Below are 20,403 nucleotides of genomic sequence, written 5' to 3'. Positions count from 1 at the left end.
TTGAGGTGGGGGTAGTGGGTATGGGGGCAGTGGGTTTGGAGGTGGGGGTAGTGGGTTTGGAGGTGGGGTAGTGGGTATGGGGGTGGGGGTAGTGGGTTTGGAGGTGGGGTAGTGGGTATGGGGGTAGTGGGTATGGAGGTGGGGTAGTGGGTATGGGGGCAGTGGGTTTGGAGGTGGGGTAGTGGGTTTGGAGGTGGGGTAGTGGGTATGGGGGTAGTGGGTATGGGGTGGGGGTATGGAGGGTGGGGTAGTGGGTATGGGGGTGGGGGTAGTGGGTTTGGAGGTGGGGTAGTGGGTATGGGGGTAGTGGGTATGGAGGTGGGGTAGTGGGTATGGGGGCAGTGGGTTTGGAGGTGGGGTAGTGGGTATGGGGATAGTGGGTATGGAGGTGGGGTAGTGGGTTTGGAGGTGGGGTAGTGGGTATGGGGGTGGGGGTATGGAGGTTGGCCAAGGGGAGTGGGTGAGACGAGATTGTGGTGGGTTATTTGGTGTAGGGTCTGACATGATGACTATGACACAGGCCTTTACCGAGTTAGAATGGGTTCCTGTTTACTTTCGGAAGCAGCTCCCAGCTGAGGCTGACTCATTCTGCAATGGCTTCAATACTTCTAACTCCCTCAGCCAGCAAGTGCTGTGAGGTCAGTGTTGAGAATTCAGAGTTGATTGGCTGGAGAGGCTAAGCCATCCCTCCGGACGGGAAGTATGTGAATGTTTCTGTGCTGAGATCAGTTTGCTAGCTTCCGGCGGACTGCATCCCTCACCTTCCTTGGAAAAACAATGGGTGAAACCTTCCTGTTGAAATCAGATTCCTGTTCTCCACACATTCACCATGTCGAGCACAAATCTTCCGCAAACTGCCTCACATTTCCAGCAACCCTCTCTGTTTCCCTGTTCAATCTGTTCTCCAATTCTCTCCCACTCCTGCTCGCACAGCCGCTCCGCACTACCCCACAACTCCTGCTCACTCACTCCCCTCTGCCATCCACCAACTCCTGAGTCATCACCCCCACCCATCCTTCTGGTCATTCATTCCTCCTGTTCTGGCTCACTCCCTGCTCCAGTCATATTCCCTCCACGTCTCCATCCAGACGTCTGTATGTGAGAGGACGCAGGGAGAGTTGTTTGCTACTTTGATCTGGGGCTGACTCCTGGGAGACCAGCTCAGAATGGACAAGAGGTCAATGTGTAGATGGCAGGGATAGGAATGGAACCATTGAGAGTCACATGCGCTCCCCCATCACTCCAATCTTCACTGGGAACCGCTTGGAGCGACAGCTGAACACTCCACTCCCCCACCTCCATGGAGAACCACTAAGAGAGACATCTGTCCCCCCCCCCCCCCCAACTCTAACTCCACTGGGATCCGTTTGGAAACTCAGCAGCTTCTCTTCTCCATGTTGTCTTTCATAAATCTTCAACAAGATTGGGCAGCACGCTAGCACAGTGGTTAGCACAGTTGCTTCACAGCTCTAAGGTCTCAGGTTCGATTCCCCGCTGGGTCACTGTCTGTGCGGAGTCTGCACCTTCTCCCTGTGTCTGCGTTGTTTTCCTCCGAGTGCTCCGGTTTCCTCCCACAGTCCAAAGACGTGCAGGTTAGGTGGATTGGCCATGATAAATTGTCCTTGGTGTCCAAAAGGTTAGGTGGGGTTACTGGGTTGCGGGGATCGGGTGGAGGTGTGGGCTTATGTGGGGTGCTCTTTTCAAGGGCCGGTGCAGACTCGATGGGCCGAATGGCCTCCTTCTGCACTGTGAATTCTAGGATTCTATGGAATCTTCAAATGCCTGCTGAGTTTTCAAACCGCAACACATTGGAGTGTGTTCAGACGTGACAAATTAACAAAGAATACAGATTGCTTACGTGTTTAAAAGACAGAGATTAAAACCTGCATCAGAGGAAGCTCATAGCGCAGTGTCATAGTCATCACAGCTCAGAATGAGGTCATTTGGCCCATCAAATCCATGCCAGCAAGCTAGCAAACTTGCTATCACCACTGTTGAACAATGATTCTTAACTTTACTCACTAAAACATTTACCATTTACCCCCTACCCCACCTTGGTTTCCCAGCGCTCAGGAACAGCTGACTCTCCCACTCAGAGTCTCCATCCCCAACATCAGGCGTTCTTAAAAATGTGTTGTTCTGGAGAGAAGAGAGTACAGTGAGGCTGGATTGAAGAAGAGATACCGAGATAGGGACGTCACCAAACAATCATTGTGATCGAAGAGAAAGAACTCATTGTGATAAACAATACTGAGAGACAAAAGTATCAAGCCAGAAATTGTCAGAGGGCATTGCAGAGGAGTGCTAGCTGGAAGGATCGCTACAATAGCCGGCATTCTACTCCCTGCTGACTAACATAGGAATTTTCCAGCTCATTCCTCGGAGATTAGTTAGACCGGGAACCTTATGTGGACTGGGACAGGGAATCACTGACTGTGTCTGTGACAGGTGCCAGCATCAGGCAGCGACAGAGCAAAGTGCCACACAGAGTGAATGTGTGTCAGAGGACTCGAGAATGGTCAGTGTGACCTCATATTCAGAAAGCAAGGCTGGGTTAACCTGCCCAACTGCAGTTTGTTTAACATCAGCATTGGGTTGGATTTTAAAATTTGTTGACAAGTGTAGCCACCTGGGTTGCCATGTCCCAATTACAAAATGGACACTTGCAGAGAATGAAGGGAAAATTGGACAATGCTAAGAAAGCAGGCAAGTGCAAGGTTTGTCTGTGGATTGAAGTTTGCAGCTCCCAGACAAGACCGATACTGCAAAGCTATTCACATACTAATGAGCTATCTGCGGGGACAAAAGAGAAACATTTAAGCAAACGATACTAAAGCAGACACCCCGGCGCCGGAGGAGACTAAAATAAAAGCAGGCCAACGGCCACCTAGGGCCCGCCCAGCAATCAGGCAGCCACCCCTTTATTGGAGGAAATCAATACCGATGATTAGGATACGGTCCAATTAATTGGGGCCAAGTTCAAGGCCCGCCCAAAAGCGTGCGAAAGCCCCTTTAGGGTATAAAGGAAGCCCCCTAAGCAAGAATCGCTCTCTTGGCCTTGGCTCTCAGCAGCGAGAGACCTGCCTCGCAGCTGCACCAGACAAGTAAGTCCAAAGACAACGCACGCTACGAGATAGACGCTCCTAGCTACTATTCTATACAAGTTTGATGCCAGCAGTATCAGAACCGGACAACGGCCATTGTTCCTCTGACTGAGTGGGCGCTCGAAGCTAAGTATAGGCTTTAGTAGTAGTGATAGTTTAGTTAGTAGAGTTTGTGCATGAGTATAATTGACTGTGTGTGTAAATAAATGAGTATTGATTTTGAACTTACTAAGTGGTGTATCGAGTCTTTGATCAGTATTCGGTTTTAATAAGAACTAAGAACTAGGAGCAGGAGTAGGCCATCTGGCCCCTCGAGCCTGCTCTGCCATTCAGTGAGATTATGGCTGATCTTTTGTGGACTCAGCTCCACTTTCCGGCCCGAACACCATAACTCTTAATCCCTTTATTCTTCAAAAAACTATCTATCTTTACCTTAAAAACATGTAATGAAGGAGCCTCAACTGCTTCACTGGGCAAGGAATTCCATAGATTCACAACCCTTTGGGTGAAGAAGTTCCTCCTAAACTCAGCCCTAAATCTACTTCCCCTTATTTTGAGGCTATGTCCCCTAGTTCTGCTGTCACCCGCCAGTGGAAACAACCTGCCCGCATCTATCCTATCTATTCCCTTCATAATTTTAAATGTTTCTATAAGATCCCCCCTCATCCTTCTAAATTCCAACGAGTACAGTCCCAGTCTACTCAACCTCTCCTCATAATCCAACCCCTTCAGCTCTGGGATTAACCTAGTGAATCTCCTCTGCACACCCTCCAGCGCCAGTACGTCCTTTCTCAAGTAAGGAGACCAAAACTGAACACAATACTCCAGGTGTGGCCGCACTAACACCTTATACAATTGCAACATAACCTTCCTAGTCTTAAACTCCATCCCTCTAGCAATGAAGGACAAAATTCCATTTGCCTTCTTAATCACCTGTTGCACTTGTAAACCAACTTTCTGTGACTCATGCACTAGCACACCCAAGTCTCTCTGAACAGCGGCATGCTTTAATATTTTATCGTTTAAATAATAATCCCGTTTGCTGTTATTCCTACCAAAATGGATAACCTCACATTTGTCAACATTGTATTCCATCTGCCAGACCCTAGCCCATTAACTTAACCTATCCAAATCCCTCTGCAGACTTCCAGTATCCTCTGCACTTTTCGCTTTACCACTCATCTTAGTGTCATCTGCAAACTTGGACACATTGCCCTTGGTCCCCAACTCCAAATCATCTATGTAAATTGTGAACAATTGTGGGCCCAACACAGATCCCTGAGGGACACCACTAGCTACTGATTGCCAACCAGAGAAACACCCATTTATCCCAACTCTTTGCTTTCTATTAATTAACCAATCCTCTATCCATGCTACTACTTTACCCTTAATGCCATGCATCTTTATCTTAGAAGCAATTTCTTCCTTGATGATAGATTCCAGCATCTTCCCTACTACCGAAGTTAAGCTCACTGGCCTATAATTTCCTGCTTTCTGCCTACCTCCTTTTTTAAACAGTGGCGTCACGTTTGCTAATTTCCAATCCACCGGGACCACCCCAGAGTCTAGTGAATTTCGGTAAATTATCACTAGTGCATCTGCAATTTCCCTAGCCATCTCTTTTAGCACTCTGGGATGCATTCCATCAGGGCCAGGAGACGTGTCTACCTTTAGCCCCATTAGCTTGCCCATCACTCCCTCCTTAGTGATAACAATCCTCTCAAGGTCCTCACCTGTCATAGCCTCATTTCTATCAGTCGCTGGCATATTATTTGTGTCTTCCACTGTGAAGACCGACCAAAAAAACCTGTTCAGTTCCTCAGCCATTTCCTCATTTCCCATTATTAAAACTCCCTTCTCATCCTCTAAAGGACCAATATTTACCTTAGCCACTCTTTTTTGTCTTATATATTTGTAAAAACGTTTACTGTCTGTTTTTATATTCTGAGCAAGTTTACTCTCATACTCTATCTTACTCTTCTTTATAGCTTTTTTAGTAGCTTTCTGTTGCCCCCTAAAGATTTCCCAGTCCTCTAATCTCCCAGCAATCTTTGCCACTTTATATGCTTTTTCCTTCAATTTGATACTCTCCCTTATTTCCTTAGATATCCACGGTCGATTTTCCCTCTTTCTTCCGTCCTTCCTTTTTGTTGGTATAAACCTTTGCTGAGCACTGTGAAAAATCGACTTGGAAGGTTCTCCACTGTTCCTCAACTGTTCCACCATAAAGTCTTAGCTCCCAGTCTACCTTAGCTAGTTCTTCTCTCATCCCATTGTAATCTCCTTTGTTTAAACACAAAACACTAGTATTTGATTTTACTTTCTCACCCTCCATCTGTATTTCAAATTCCACCATATTGTGATCGCTCCTTCCGAGAGGATCCCTAACTATGAGATCATGAATCAATCCTGTCTCATTACACAGGACCAGATCTAGGACCGCTGGTTCCCTCGTAGGTTCCATTACATACTGTTCTAGGAAACTATCGCGGATACATTCTATAAACTCCTCCTCAAGGTTGCCTTGACCGACCTGGTTAAACCAATCGACATGTAGATTAAAATCCCCCATGATAACTGCTGTACCATTTCTACATGCATCAGTTATTTCTTTGTTTATTGCCTGCCCCACCATATCGTTACTATTTGGTGGCCGATAGACTACTCCGATCAGTGACTTTTCGCCTTACTATTCCTGATTTCCACCCAAATGGATTCAACCTTATCCTCCATAGCACCGATGTCATCCCTTACTATTGCCCGGATGTCATCCTTAAATAACAGAGCAACACCACCTCCCTTACCATCCACTCTGTCCTTCCGAATAGTTTGATACCCTCGGATATTTAACTCCCAGTCGTGACCATCCTTTAACCATGTTTCAGTAATGGCCACTAAATCATAGTCATTTACGATGATTTGTGCCACCAACTCATTTACTTTATTCCGAATACTACGAGCATTCAGGTAAAGTACACTTATGTTGGTTTTTTTACCTCTGTTTTGAATCTTAACATCTCCAGTTTTATTCCTTTTGTTATTACTGGGCCTATTCACTGAGCTCCCCTCAGTCACTGTACCTTGTACTGTCGCCCTTATGGATTTTTGACTATGTCTTCTCTGCCTTGCACTTTCCCCCTTACTTCCTTTTGCTTCTGTCCCTGTTTTACTACCTTCCAACTTCCTGCATCGGTTCCCATCCCCCTGCCACATTAGTTTAAACCCTCCCAACAGCTCTAGCAAACACCCCCCCTCGGACATCGGTTCCAGTCCTGCCCAGGTGGTAGTATGGCGGTATCAGAAAGATACCTGGCGACTCTTGACTCTTAGAATTAAGGACGGCGACCATATTAACCTCCATAAACAGAGCCAATTAAGGAGAGAGCATAACGAGCAACACAATACTAAAAAAGAGAATGTGGTGAATAATCTGATGACCAATAGAAGCTGCAAAGGGGATATTGAGAAGATGGTGAATAGGCAGAATGGTAGATGGAATCTAATTTTAGTCAATGTCAGATGAAACATTTTGCTAAAAAGAAAAGTTGTTGTTACACTTTATGTTGGGAGGAGTCGCACATGGGGTAGCTCTCGCCCGGGTACCTGATTTTCAGCCTTTTTTGCCCAGTTTCTGAGGTTACTTTCACGAAAATCCCATCTACTTGATAATATAAGGTCCCTACATTTAAAGAATGCCAAGAAGAGCAAGGGGAAAGAAACTTGTGGATGGACCCTTGTCGACGGATTCGGCGACTTCACGAGGCTCCTCATTAGAGAAGGCAGCTCCTGTGACTCCGGCCACTCCAATAACAGCGGACATGCTCACTGCTGTTCCAGCAATAGATTTCGAGAAACAGTGGAGAGTTATGCCTTTCGACTTTCGAAAATCAAGGGAGGAGGCTCTGGGTCCCATACGATCGAAGCTGGAGAAAGCCTCTGGGGCGGTAAAGGAGCATGGTGTGGTGATTAAGGGCATGGAGACAGCTCTATTGAAGAACACCCCCACCACTTTGGACATCGCATCGAAGACGGCTGTCCAAAACCCAACGAGTCTAGGGCAAGGCCACATGGGGGCGTGGTAGGCCAGTGCACCTTGGCACCATTCACATTTATCCTCCAGCTCCAGGACGAACCTGCTCATTCGTGTTCTGGTTAAGTGGGCTCTGTGCACCACTATTAGCTGCATTAGGCTTAGCCTTGCGCACCTGGAGGTGGAGTTTACCGTGTGACGTGCTTCGCTCCAGAGCCCCCACCCTATTTCAAACCCCAGGTCCTCCTCCCACTTCTCTCTTGTTCGTCCAGCCATTCCTTACTCAAAGTGTAATTACTTTTTAAAAAAAATTTTATTGAAGTTTTTTCATTTTTAAACAATATAAAAACAGATGTTGCAAGTTGTAATATAAAATATGCACAATCAACAGTATAGATCAGATCCAAAATACCCACCCTCCCAACCAGAGAAAAAAGCTAACCGCCCCTCCCCCAGCAACTGACGGTGACAAACTGGAAAAAGGAAATGATTGGCTGCCGCTCCGATAGAATCCCTGAACCGACCCACGGACAGTGTATCTGACCATTTCCAACTGACCCATGGACAGTGTATCTGACCCACTCCAACTGACCCGCGGACAGTGTATCTGACCATTTCCAACTGACCCATGGACAGTGTATCTGACCCACTCCAACTGACCCGCGGACAGTGTATCTGACCCTTTCCAACCGTCCCGCGGACAGTGTATCTGACCCTCTCCAACTGACCCACGGACAGTGTATCTGACCCACTCCAACCGACCCGCGGACAGTGTATCTGACCCTCTCCAATCGACCCACGGACAGTGTATCTGACCCACTCCAACCGACCCGCGGACAGTGTATCTGACCCTCTCCAACCGACCCACAGACAGTGTATCTGACCCTCTCCAACCGACCCGCGGACAGTGTATCTGACCCTCTCCAACCGACCCACAGACAGTGTATCTGACCCTCTCCAACCGACCCGCGGACAGTGTATCTGACCCTCTCCAACCGACCCGCGGATAGTGTATCTGACCCTCTCCAACCGACCCACAGACAGTGTATCTGACCCTCTCCAACCGACCCGCGGACAGTGTATCTGACCCTTTCCAACTGATCCATGGACAGTGTATCTGACCCTTTCCAACCGACCCGCGGACAGTGTATCTGACCCTCTCCAACCGACCCGCGGACAGTGTATCTGACCCTCTCCAACCGACCCGCGGACAGTGTATCTGACTCTCTCCAACCGACCCGCGGACAGTGTATCTGACCCTCTCCAACCGACCCGCGGACAGTGCATCTGACCCTCTCCAACTGACCCATGGACAGTGTATCTGACCCTCTCCAACCGACCCGCGGACAGTGTATCTGACCCTCTCCAACCGACCCGCGGACAGTGTATCTGACCCTTTCCAACCGACCCGCGGACAGTGTATCTGACCCTCTCCAACCGACCCACAGACAGTGTATCTGACTCTCTCCAACCGTCCCGCGGACAGTGTATCTGACCCTTTCCAACCGACCCACGGACAGTGTATCTGACCCTTTCCAACCGTCCCACGGACAGTGTATCTGACCCTCTCCAACCGACCCGCGGACAGTGTATCTGACCCTCTCCAACCGACCCACGGACAGTGTATCTGACCATTTCCTAACGATCCACGGACAGTGTATCTGACCCACTCCAACCGACCCGCGGAAAGTGTATCTGACCCTTTCCAACCGACCCGCGGACAGTGTATCTGACCCTCTCCAACCGACCCACGGACAGTGTATCTGACCCTTTCCAACTGACCCATGGACAGTGTATCTGACCCTCTCCAACCGACCCACGGACAGTGTATCTGACCCTCTCCAACCGACCCACGGACAGTGTATCTGACCCTCTCCAACCGACCCACGGACAGTGTATCTGACCCTCTCCAACCGACCCGCGGACAGTGTATCTGACCCTTTCCAACTGACCCGCGGACAGTGTATCTGACCCTCTCCAACCGACCCACGGACAGTGTATCTGACCCTCTCCAACAGACCCACGGACAGTGTATCTGACCCTCTCCAACTGACCCATGGACAGTGTATCTGACCCTCTCCAACCGACCCGCGGACAGTGTATCTGACCCTTTCCAACCGACCCACGGACAGTGTATCTGACCCTCTCCAACCGACCCACGGACAGTGTATCTGACCCTCTCCAACCGACCCGCGGACAGTGTATCTGACCCTTTCCAACCGACCCACGGACAGTGTATCTGACCCTTTCCAACTGACCCACGGACAGTGTATCTGACCCTCTCCAACCGACCCACGGACAGTGTATCTGACCCTTTCCAACCGACCCACGGACAGTGTATCTGACCCTTTCCAACTGACCCACGGACAGTGTATCTGACCCTCTCCAACTGACCCACGGACAGTGTATCTGACCCTTTCCAACCGACCCAACGGACAGTGTATCTGACCCTTTCCAAATGTAAACATTCCATCAGGTCACCCAACCAGGCCGAGGCACCGGGCCGATCAGGAGATCTCCACCCCGCAAAACTTGCCTCCGGGACATTAACGGAGCAAAGGCGAGGACATCGTCTTCACCCCCGTCTGCAGCATCAGTTAGTCCGATACACCGAAAACAGCCACCGGGGACAAGGCTCCAGTTTAACGTTGAGAATCGCTGACATGGTGCTAAAGGAGGAGACCCAAAAGCTCAACAACTTTAGACCAGGACATATGAGTGTGGTTAGCCGGTCCCTGAGATCACTGCTGCCACTCGTCCTCCGCCCCGAAAATAAACCACTCATCCTAGCCTTGGTCAGATGAAGTCTATGCACCACTTTAACCTGGATCAGGCTCGTGCACAGGAGGACGTGGAGTTTACTCTGTGAAGAGCTTCACTCCACACCTCCTCATCCAAAATAGGTCCCAATTCCCCCCTCCCACTTTGCCTTCACCTCATCCACCGGAGCCGACTCCGTTAATGGGATTTGGCTGTGGATATCCGCAATACTCCCCCACCAGACCCGACTAAAGACAGAATCCTCCTCAACCGGGAGGATGGTGGTGACTAGGGGAATGACGGAAAAGTCTTTCTCAAAAAATTATGAATCTGAAAAATCGGAACAAGTTGGCCCCAGGGAGCTGAAACTTTACCGATAGCTCTTGAAAACTGGCAAACCGCTTCTTCATGAACAAATCCCTAAACCGCTCAAGACCCTTCTCGCCCATGGCCTAAATGTTCAGTCCAAACTCGATGGCACAAAGAGACCACAAATAAGGAACAACAGCGACACGGAGCTAAGCTTAAAATGTTGTCTAAATTGCTTCCGTACCCTCAGGATGGACACGGCCACCGGATTCGGAGAAAAGCTCAGAGGGGAGAACGGAAGTAAGGCAATAACCAAGGCCCCCAAACCAGAGCCCCGACAAGAACTCTCCTCCATCCGTCCCCATGTGAAAATGGGATCACTAACCCACTCCAACACCTTCGCCATGTTGGCTGTCCAATAGCAAATCGGATAACGCTAAAGCCCCCCAACTGTGGAGAAATGTCCTACGGATCATTGGGATCTTGCCCGCCCAAATAAAGGAGGACGCCAACTTGTCAACCCTAACAAAAAAAAACTTTAGGGAGAAAAATAGGGAGACATTAAAAAATAAATTAAAACCTTGGAAGGACATTCATTTTAATAGTCTAGACCCAAGGGCAGAACGGAGGCCCAGTGGTTAGCACTGCTACCTCACAGTGTCGAGGACCTGAGTTTGATCCCAGCCCCGGGTCACTGTCTGTGTTGGGATTACACATTCTCCCCATGTCTGCCTGGTTTCACCTCCACAACCCAAAGATGAAATGAAAATGAAATGAAAATCGCTTATTGTCACGAGTAGGCTTCAATGAAGTTACTGTGAAAAGCCCCTAGTCGCCACATTCCGGCGCCTGTCCGGGGAGGCTGGTACAGGAATCGAACCGTGCTGCTGGCCTGCTTGGTCTGCTTTAAAAGCCAGCGATTTAGCCCAGTGTGCTAACACCCTCCAGACCAGGCAACATCCTGGTAAACCTCCTCTGCACCCTCTCCAAAGCCTCCACATCCTTCTGGCAGTGTGGTGACCAGAACTGTGCGCAATATTCCAAGTGCGGCCTAACCAAGGTTCTAGAAAACATGACTTACCAGTTTTTATATTAGACGTCCCGTCCAATGAAGGCAAGCATTCCGTCTGCTTTCTTGACTACCTTGTCCAATTCTATCTTGGACCCAATTCTTTTTTTTCGCCCAATTAAAGAGCAATTTAGCGTAGCCAACCCACCTACCCTGCACATCTTCTTGTGTTGTGGGGGTGAAACTCACGCAGACACGGGGAGAATGTGCAAACTCCACACGGACAGTGACCAGGGGTCGGGATTGACGCTGGGTCCTTGGCGTCGTCAGGCAGAAGTGCTAACCACTGCGCCAACGTGCCGCCCAAGTGCTGGGTAAATCACGAAAGGAAGTCAGAGATTGGAAGGGAAGGTTAAAAAAAAATAACTGACTCCACAAAGCTACTGAAGTAGTCAGATCGGTCTGAATATCTACAATGAAATTAACTTTTCCCAGGATTTCTGATCTCTCAATTCTACTGTAACTGTTAGACTTTTAACAACCTAAGTCCTGGCCTCAGCTCTCACTCAGCTTTCTCAATACAACAAATGGTTAATTCAATGCAAAGATTTCTGTTTACCTGCAGGAGAGTCTGCTTTGGTGAGGCAAGTAGGTTGACAGCTGTGGATAACTTGAGGAAGAGTTCAGCGGCCTGCTCTCCGAGCCCAATGCTCTGAATCCAGTCAAGGAGCAGGTCCAGATTGGCACGAATCTGCACTCCTTTCGCCCACTGGTAGAAACCTCCTCCAGATCCTGTAAGGCACAACAACACAGAATGAAGTGAGGGCTTCCCCACAGACTCAGGGGCATCGTGCCTACTGACCATTGGGGTGGGGATGCACTGCCCAACCCACAACACAAGATAGTAATCGCCACATTGCAACCTCAATTCACCCCGGAGTTTAATCAAGGCAATGGGTGTGGATGGGTTCATACATAAGAGTAGCAGATACCTGGGGGTGAGTTACAGACTGGAATCTAATTGAGGGGTTTCATGGTGGTTTATATATAGAATAACAGATACCCGGGAGTGAGTTACAGACTGGAATATAATCGAGGGGTTCAGGGTGGTTTATATATAGAATAACAGATACCCGGGAGTGAGTTACAGACTGGAATATAATCGAGGGGTTCCGGGTGGTTTATATATAGAATAACAGATACCCGGGAGTGAGTTACAGGCTGGAATCTAATCGAGGGGTTCGGGGTGGTTTATATATAGAATAACAGATACCAGGGAGTGAGTTACAGACTGGAATCTAATTGAGGGGTTCAGGGTGGTTTATATACAGAATAACAGATACCCGGGAGTGAGTTACAGACTGGAATCTAATTGAGGGGTTTGCGGTGGTTTATATATAGAATAACAGATACCCGGGAGTGAGTTACAGACTGGAATCTAATCGAGGGGTTCGGGATGGTTTATATATAAAATAACAGATACCAGGGAGTGAGTTACGGACTGGAATCTAATCGAGGGGTTTGGGGTGATTTATACACAGAATAACAGATACCCGGGAGTGAGTTACAGACTGGAATCTAATCGAGGGGTTCGGGGTGGTTTATATATAGAATAACAGATACCCGGGAGTGAGTTACAGACTGGAATCTAATCGAGGGGTTCAGGGTGGTTTATATATAGAATAACAGATACCCGGGAGTGAGTTGCAGACTGGAATCTAATCAAGGGGTTCAGGGTGGTTTATATATAGAATAACAGATACCCGGGGGTGAGTTACAGACTGGAATCTAATCGAGGGGTTCAGGGTGGTTTATATATAGAATAACAGATACCCGGAAGTGAGTTGCAAACTGGAATCTAATCGAGGGGTTCGGGATGGTTTATAAATAGAATAATAGATACTCGGGGGTGAGTTACAGACTGGAATCTAATCAAGGGGTTCAGGATGGTTTATATACATAATAACAGATACCCGGGAGTGAGTTACAGACTGGAATCTAATCGAGGGATTCGGGATGGTTAATACCTGGGAGTGAGTTACAGATTGGAATCTAATCGTGGGATTCGGGGTGGTTTATATATAGAATAACAGATACCCGGGAGTGAGGTACAGACTGGAACCTAATCGAGGGGTTCAGGATGGTTTATATATAGAATAACAGATACCCGGGAGTGAGTTACAAACTGGAATTTAATCGAGGGGTTCGGGATGGTTTATATATAGAATAATAGATACCCGGGGGTGAGTTGCAGACTGGAATCTAATTGAGGGGTTTGAGTGGTTTATATATAGAATAACAGATACTCAGGAGTAAGTTACAGACTGAAATCTAATCGAGGGATTTTGGTGGTTTATATATAGAATAACAGATACCCGGGAGTGAGTTACAGACTGGAATCTAATCGAAGGGTTCAGGGTGGTTTATATATAGATACACAGATACCCGGGAGTGAGTTACAGACTGCAATCTAATCGAGGGGTTCTGGGTGGTTTATATATAGAATAACAGATACCCGGGAGTGAGTTACAGACTGGAATCTAATCGAGGGGTTCAGGGTGGTTTATATATAGAATAACAGATACACGGAGTGAGTTACAGACTGAAATAGAAGCATTTCATATTTGATTAATTATTGAGATGATCACCCAGACTCACCTCGTTCCATGAGAGCATTGAAGAGTGACGCATTGGTGAAGAAGAAGAGATATTCAAAGAGCTGGGAGGCAATCTCTGAATGAACTCGATATCGTTTTAACAAGCTCAGTGTTCCCTTAAAGATGTCCAAGACGTCTTTAACTCCTTGTGGGAGCTGTGTTGTCTCAGTTGCAAAGGGGTTGCTGTCCAACATGCCGGGCAGCACAGTGTACAGGGTCTGCAAAGGGACAGGAAATGCAAAGAATTGGTTACTTCTACAATATTAATTTCTGTGCTGTTCTCAGTGAAGAATAATAGATATAGAAAATAGGTCAATCTCAATTTATCATGCAGAGTCCCATCAAACACTCCCAGGACAGGTACAGCACGGGGTTAGATACAGAGTAAAGCTCCCTCTACACTGTCCCCATCAAACACTCCCAGGACAGGTACAGCACGGGGTTAGATACAGAGTAAAGCTCCCTCTACACTGTCCCCATCAAACACTCCCAGGACAGGTACAGCATGGGGTTAGATACAGAGTAAAGCTCCCTCTACACTGTCCCCATCAAACACTCCCAGGACAGGTACAGCATGGGGTTAGATACAGAGTAAAGCTCCCTCTACACTGTCCCCATCAAACACTCCCAGGACAGGTACAGCACGGGGTGAGATACAGAGTAAAGTTCCCTCTACACTGTCCCCATCAAACACTCCCAGAACAGGTACAGCACAGTGTTAGATACAGAGTAAAGCTCCCTCTACACTATCCCCATCAAACACTCCCGGACAGGTACAGCATGGGGTTAGATACGGAGTAAAGTTCCCTCTCCACTGTCCTCATCAAACACTCCCAGGACAGGTACAGCACGGGGTTAGATACAGAGTAAAGCTCCCTCTACACTGTCCCCATCAAACACTCCCAGGACAGGTACAGCACGGGGTTAGATACAGAGTAAAGTTCCCTCTACACTGTCCCCATCAAACACTCCTAGGACAGGTACAGCACGGGGTTAGATACACATTTGTTGACAATGTGTCCCAAACCCAACCTAAATGTTGCTCCTATTATATGAATAAGATCATGGCTGATTTGTGACCTCACTCCATAAAGCAAACTTTGCAGCATATTGCTTAATACTTGTGGTTAACAAAAATTGACTCATATTCAAAACGAACAAATGATCGATTGATGGAGCTTCAATTGCTATTTGTGGAAGCGAATTACAAACTTTTGCCCAGAAATGGTCACTCCTGAAAAATCTGGTTCGAATGTTTAGGCTCTGCCCCCTGGTCCTTGACTCCCCGACCAGTGGGAATACATTTTATCGTATTCCCAAAATATCTTTGAGTAATTGATGCATGATCAATCACTACTGAAGCGAGATTGTAGTCCAATTGAAGGCTTTATTGAACAAGTAGTCACCCCAGCAGCTCCGGTACAGAATGACTGCTGTGGGTGAAACACAGACTCTTATGCTCCGCGTGCTGGGCGGAACCAGGCAGGCAGGTTCTACCACTCATACCACAGTATAAGGTACATCCCACCTAGGTACCGCGGTACCCCTAATATAGCCGACCACACTAATCACCATGAATCTTCTAAATTCCAGGAAATACAACTAATTTTGGTGCACTCTCCCCTTGTGATTTAATGCTTGGAGTCCAGGTATCAGTCTGGTAAATGTACTCTGCGCTCTCTCTGAAGCCGATATTGTCTTCATAGGAACAGGAGTGGGCCATTCAGCCCCTCGATCCTGTCCCGCCATTCAATGAGATCATGGCTGATCTGTGACCTAACTCCACACACCTGCCTTTCCTTGGCTCATATCCCTTCATATCTTTGCTCACAAAAATCTATCTCAGATTTAAAATTAACATCTGAGGTGTGGTCCCAGAACTGAAATCCATGAGCTTTTTCCGCTGATTGGGCGGGCAACTGGAATGTAACCACAGGCTTTGCTACATTGGAAAATATTACAAAATAGAAGAGACAACATACAAATAACCAACCAGCTTAAAAATCACATCAACAGTCACTCTGCAGGAAGGATGTTAAATTCAGCCGTATTCGGACACTGTATTCGGACAGAGTCATGTTTAAAATTCTATGCCTTTCCTTATGTTTAAAAGCCACTAGCCCTAGGTCTGGACTGGAATGGGATGGAAGGCTGCACAAGGAAAGCTTTCAGGGATCTGCCATTGAGGGAGCAGAGCACTGACAGAACTATCCTTGTCTGTACAGTGGGTGGTTAGGACAGTAAAGCTCAGTCCATTCACTACAAACCACACAGGACTGCTCGGGTTTCAGATCACATGGCAAAAGTGTCGCAAAAACCCCACTGATCCCCCAAACTGCCCACACACATCCCTCACTGCCTCTACTTCCCGAGGACTCGAGTACAGGAAAAGTCAAAGCGTATACATACATGAGTGCATGAATGTAAATATGTGCGTGTGTGCACGTGAGAATGCATACGTGTGTTTGCACATGTATGTGGGAACTCTATCAGCTCAGCAAAACAGGCCCTTTGATTGGGGCGGCACTGTGTACAGTGGTTAGCACTGCTGCCTCACAGAGCCAGAGACCCGGCTTCGATTCTGACCCCAGGTGACTATCTGTGTGGAGTTTGCATGTTCTCCCCGTGTCTGGTGGGTTTCCTCCCACAGTCCAAAGATGTGCAGGTTAGATGGATTGGCCATGTTAAATTGCCCCAAGGTGGGGTGACGGGGTATGGGTGGGTAATAAGGCCTGGTATGGTGCTCTTTCAGAGGGCCAGTGCAGACTCAATGGGCCGAATAGCCTCCATCTGCACTGCAGGTATTCTATGATACACACTTCATGGTTCCAGCTTTTTCCCATTGCCAACTGACTGGGCAGGGCTCCACAGGTTTAATGTTATCATAAGACCACAAGATAGAGAAGCAGAATTAGGCCAATCGGCCCATCGACTCTACACCAACACATGAAAAAAATCTGTCCTACCTACCCTAATCCCATTTGCCAGCACATGGCCCATAGCCTTGAATGTTAAGACATACCAAGTACTTATCCAGGTACTTTTAAAGGATGTGAGGTAACCCGCCTCAACCCCCCTCCCAGGCAGTGCGTTCCAGACCCTCACCACCCTCCCAGGCAGTGCGTTCCAGACCCTCACCACCCTCCCAGGCAGTGCGTTCCAGACCCTCACCACCCTCCCAGGCAGTGCGTTCCAGACCCTCACCACCCTCCCAGGCAGTGCGTTCCCGACCCTCACCACCCTCTGGGAAAAGAAGGTTTTCCTCAAATCCCCCCATACCTCCTATCTCTCATCCTGAACTTGTGTCCCCCTCGTAACAGACCCTTCAGCTAAGGGGTACAGCTGCTCCCTACCCACCCTGTCCATGCCCCTCATAATCTAGTCCACCTCAATCATGTCGCCCCTCAGTCTTCTCTGCTCCAGCAAAAACAACCCAAGCCTATCCAACCTCTCCTCATAACGTAAATGTTCCATCCCAGGCAGCATCCTGGTGAATCTCCTCTGCATCCCCTCCAGTACGATCACATCCTTCCTATAATGTGGCGATCATTATTGCACACGGTGCTCCAGCTGTGGCCTCACCAAAGTTCTCCAACTCCAACATGACCTGCCTGCTTTTGTAATCTATGCCTCGATTGATAAAAGCGAGTGTCCCATATGCCCTTTTTCACCCCTCTATTAACCTGTCCTTCTGCCTTCAGAGAACCATGGACAAGCACGCCAACGTCCCTTTGTTCCTCGGAACTTCCCAGTGTCAGACCATTCATTGAATACTTCCTTGTCACATTACTCCTTCCAAAGTGTATCACCTCACACTTTTCAGGGTTAAATTCCATCTGACACTTATCTGCTATTTTTAAAATGTAACTTATTCCAAACACAAATAAACAAGAACAGTAACAAATACAGTAACACAATCTACAATCGAGTTTGTATAGTTTTATCCCGCTTTACCCCTTACCACCCCCCCCCCCGTGTGTGGGGAACTGTACCCCAGTGAGAGTCAGTGTGTGTGGGAGCCGTCCCCCAGTGAGAGGCAGTGTGTGTGGGACCCGTACCCCAGTGAGAGTCAGTGTGTGTGGAACTGTACCCCAGTGAGAGTCAGTGTGTGTGGGCCCCGTACCCCAGTGAGAGTCAGTGTGTGTGGAACTGTACCCCAGTGAGAGTCAGTGTGTGTGGGGCCCCAGTGAGAGTCAGTGTGTGTGGGACCCGTACCCCAGTGAGAGTCAGTGTGTGTGGGACCCGTACCCCAGTGAGAGTCAGTGTGTGTGGGACCCGTACCCCAGTGAGAGTCAGTGTGTGTGGGACCCGTACCCCAGTGAGAGTCAGTGTGTGTGGGCCCCGTACCCCAGTGAGAGTCAGTGTGTGTGGAACTGTACCCCAGTGAGAGTCAGTGTGTGTGGGGCCCCAGTGAGAGTCAGTGTGTGTGGGGCCCCAGTGAGAGTCAGTGTGTGTGGGCCCCGTACCCCAGTGAGAGTCAGTGTGTGTGGGACCCGTACCCCAGTGAGAGTCAGTGTGTGTGGGACCCGTACCCCAGTGAGAGTCAGTGTGTGTGGGACCCGTACCCCAGTGAGAGTCAGTGTGGGTGGGACCCGTACCCCAGTGAGAGTCAGTGTGTGTGGGACCCGTACCCCAGTGAGAGTCAGCGTGTGTGGGACCCGTACCCCAGTGAGAGTCAGCGTGTGTGGGACCCGTACCCCAGTGAGAGTCAGTGTGTGTGGGGCCTGTACCCCAGTGGGAGTCAGTGTGTGTGGGACCCGTACCCCAGTGAGAGTCAGTGTGTGTGGGGCCTGTACCCCAGTGGGAGTCAGTGTGTGTGGGACCCGTACCCCAGTGGGAGTCAGTGTGTGTGGGACCCGTACCCCAGTGAGAGTCAGTGTGTGTGGGGCCTGTACCCCAGTGGGAGTCAGTGTGTGTGGGACCCGTACCCCAGTGGGAGTCAGTGTGTGTGGAACTGTATCCCAGTGAGGGTCAGTGTGTGTGGAGTTACACCCCAGTGGGAGTCAGTGTGTGTGGGACCCCTACCCCAGTGAGAGTCAGTGTGTGTGGAGTTACACCCCAGTGGGAGTGTGGTGGACCATACCCCAGTGAAGATCCGTGTTCAATTGCCAAATGTAAAGATGAGGAACATATTTTTGGGGCAAGATCAGTGGGTTATTTGTATTTCCTACTTGATTGCTGGTAATGAACAGAAAGCTGGTGAAACAATGTTTATGTCAGTGGATATCTGTATGTTAGATTCTCAGTCTGGGACACAAACTGCCAACATCAATTCATTTCTCAGCAGTTTACAGAGCCCTTGCTGGTTCAGCCATGCCCATTATAATCTTCTAATTCCCGTGATATCCCCTGGCTGCACCTCCCCCACCCTCCTCACCTCCGCATTCTTCTGTGCTTCAGTGCACAGCTCTTTACTCAGTAATGACCCTGAGCTCCGCTGCACAACATCCAGAGGAGCATATGAACAATTACTCACACTCACGTGCACATGAACAATTACTCACACTCACGTGCATGTGCACATGAACAGTTACTCACACTCACGTGCACATGAACAATTACTCACACTCACGTGCATGTGCACATGAACAATTACTCTCACTCACGTGCATGTGCACACAAACAATTACTCACACTCACGTGCATGTGCACACAAACAATTACTCACACTCACATGTATACGCACACAAACAATACTCTGATGTGTGCGCATACAATTGCTCACTTGCATGCACACACAATTACTCACACTCACATGCACAATTACTCATGGGTGGGTGTATATACAATTACTCATACTTGTGCATGTGGACACACACGATTACTCATACTTGTGTGCCTCCTCACATACAGTTATTCACACTTGCATGTATACACACACTGACTTGCTCACACTCGCATGGATTGAATGCACAATTACTCACACTCATATGTGCATCCACATATGATTACTCGCACTTGCTTGTGCACACACACACAAGTACTCACATTCGCATATGCTCATGTACATAATTACTCTCACTCACGCGTGCACGCAATTACTGACACTCGCACATGCACACACAATTACTCAAATTGTGTGTGCGTGTTCACACAATTACTCAAATGCACACACAAACACATTATTCACATTTTCGAATCACTCACGCTTACATACACACACGTTTAATTACTCACTTGCATGTGCACACGCACACAAATTTATACAGACCTGCATGTTCACGCGGACACACAATTGCTCACACTCGCATCTGCACACAAAAATTATTCAAAGGTGCATGGGCACATGCACAAACACTTACTCACACTTGCAGGGGCATACACACACACAATTATTCACACTTACTTGTGCATCGACACACGATTACTCACAATCACCGGGCGGCACAATGGCACCATGGTTAACACTACTGACTCGCAGCACCAGGGATCCGGGTTTGATTCCAGTCTTGGGTATCTGCCCACAGTCTGCCCTTCCTCCCACAGTCCGAGCTGTGTAGGTTAGGTGGGGTTGAGGGAGTGGGCCTCCTCAAG

The 20,403-nt window shown here is 48.5% G+C and overlaps 1 protein-coding gene across 1 annotated transcript in view; it reads right to left on the bottom strand.

Annotated features, from left to right (window-relative positions):
* Positions 1 to 20,403, bottom strand: part of LOC119953531 (ras-associating and dilute domain-containing protein-like) — a 134,266-nt gene that overhangs the window by 51,029 nt on the left and 62,834 nt on the right. Inside the window, 2 exon segments of the mRNA XM_038777901.1 lie at positions 11,779 to 12,004; positions 13,871 to 14,087. Of these exon segments, the coding sequence (XP_038633829.1) occupies positions 11,779 to 12,004; positions 13,871 to 14,087 (443 nt within the window).

This window comes from Scyliorhinus canicula, chromosome 18 (genome assembly GCF_902713615.1).
Source record: "Scyliorhinus canicula chromosome 18, sScyCan1.1, whole genome shotgun sequence".
In the NCBI taxonomy this organism is placed as follows: Eukaryota; Metazoa; Chordata; class Chondrichthyes; order Carcharhiniformes; family Scyliorhinidae; genus Scyliorhinus; species Scyliorhinus canicula.
Note: the sequence above shows the minus strand (reverse complement) of the source record. Positions and strands in the feature narration are given on the sequence as shown.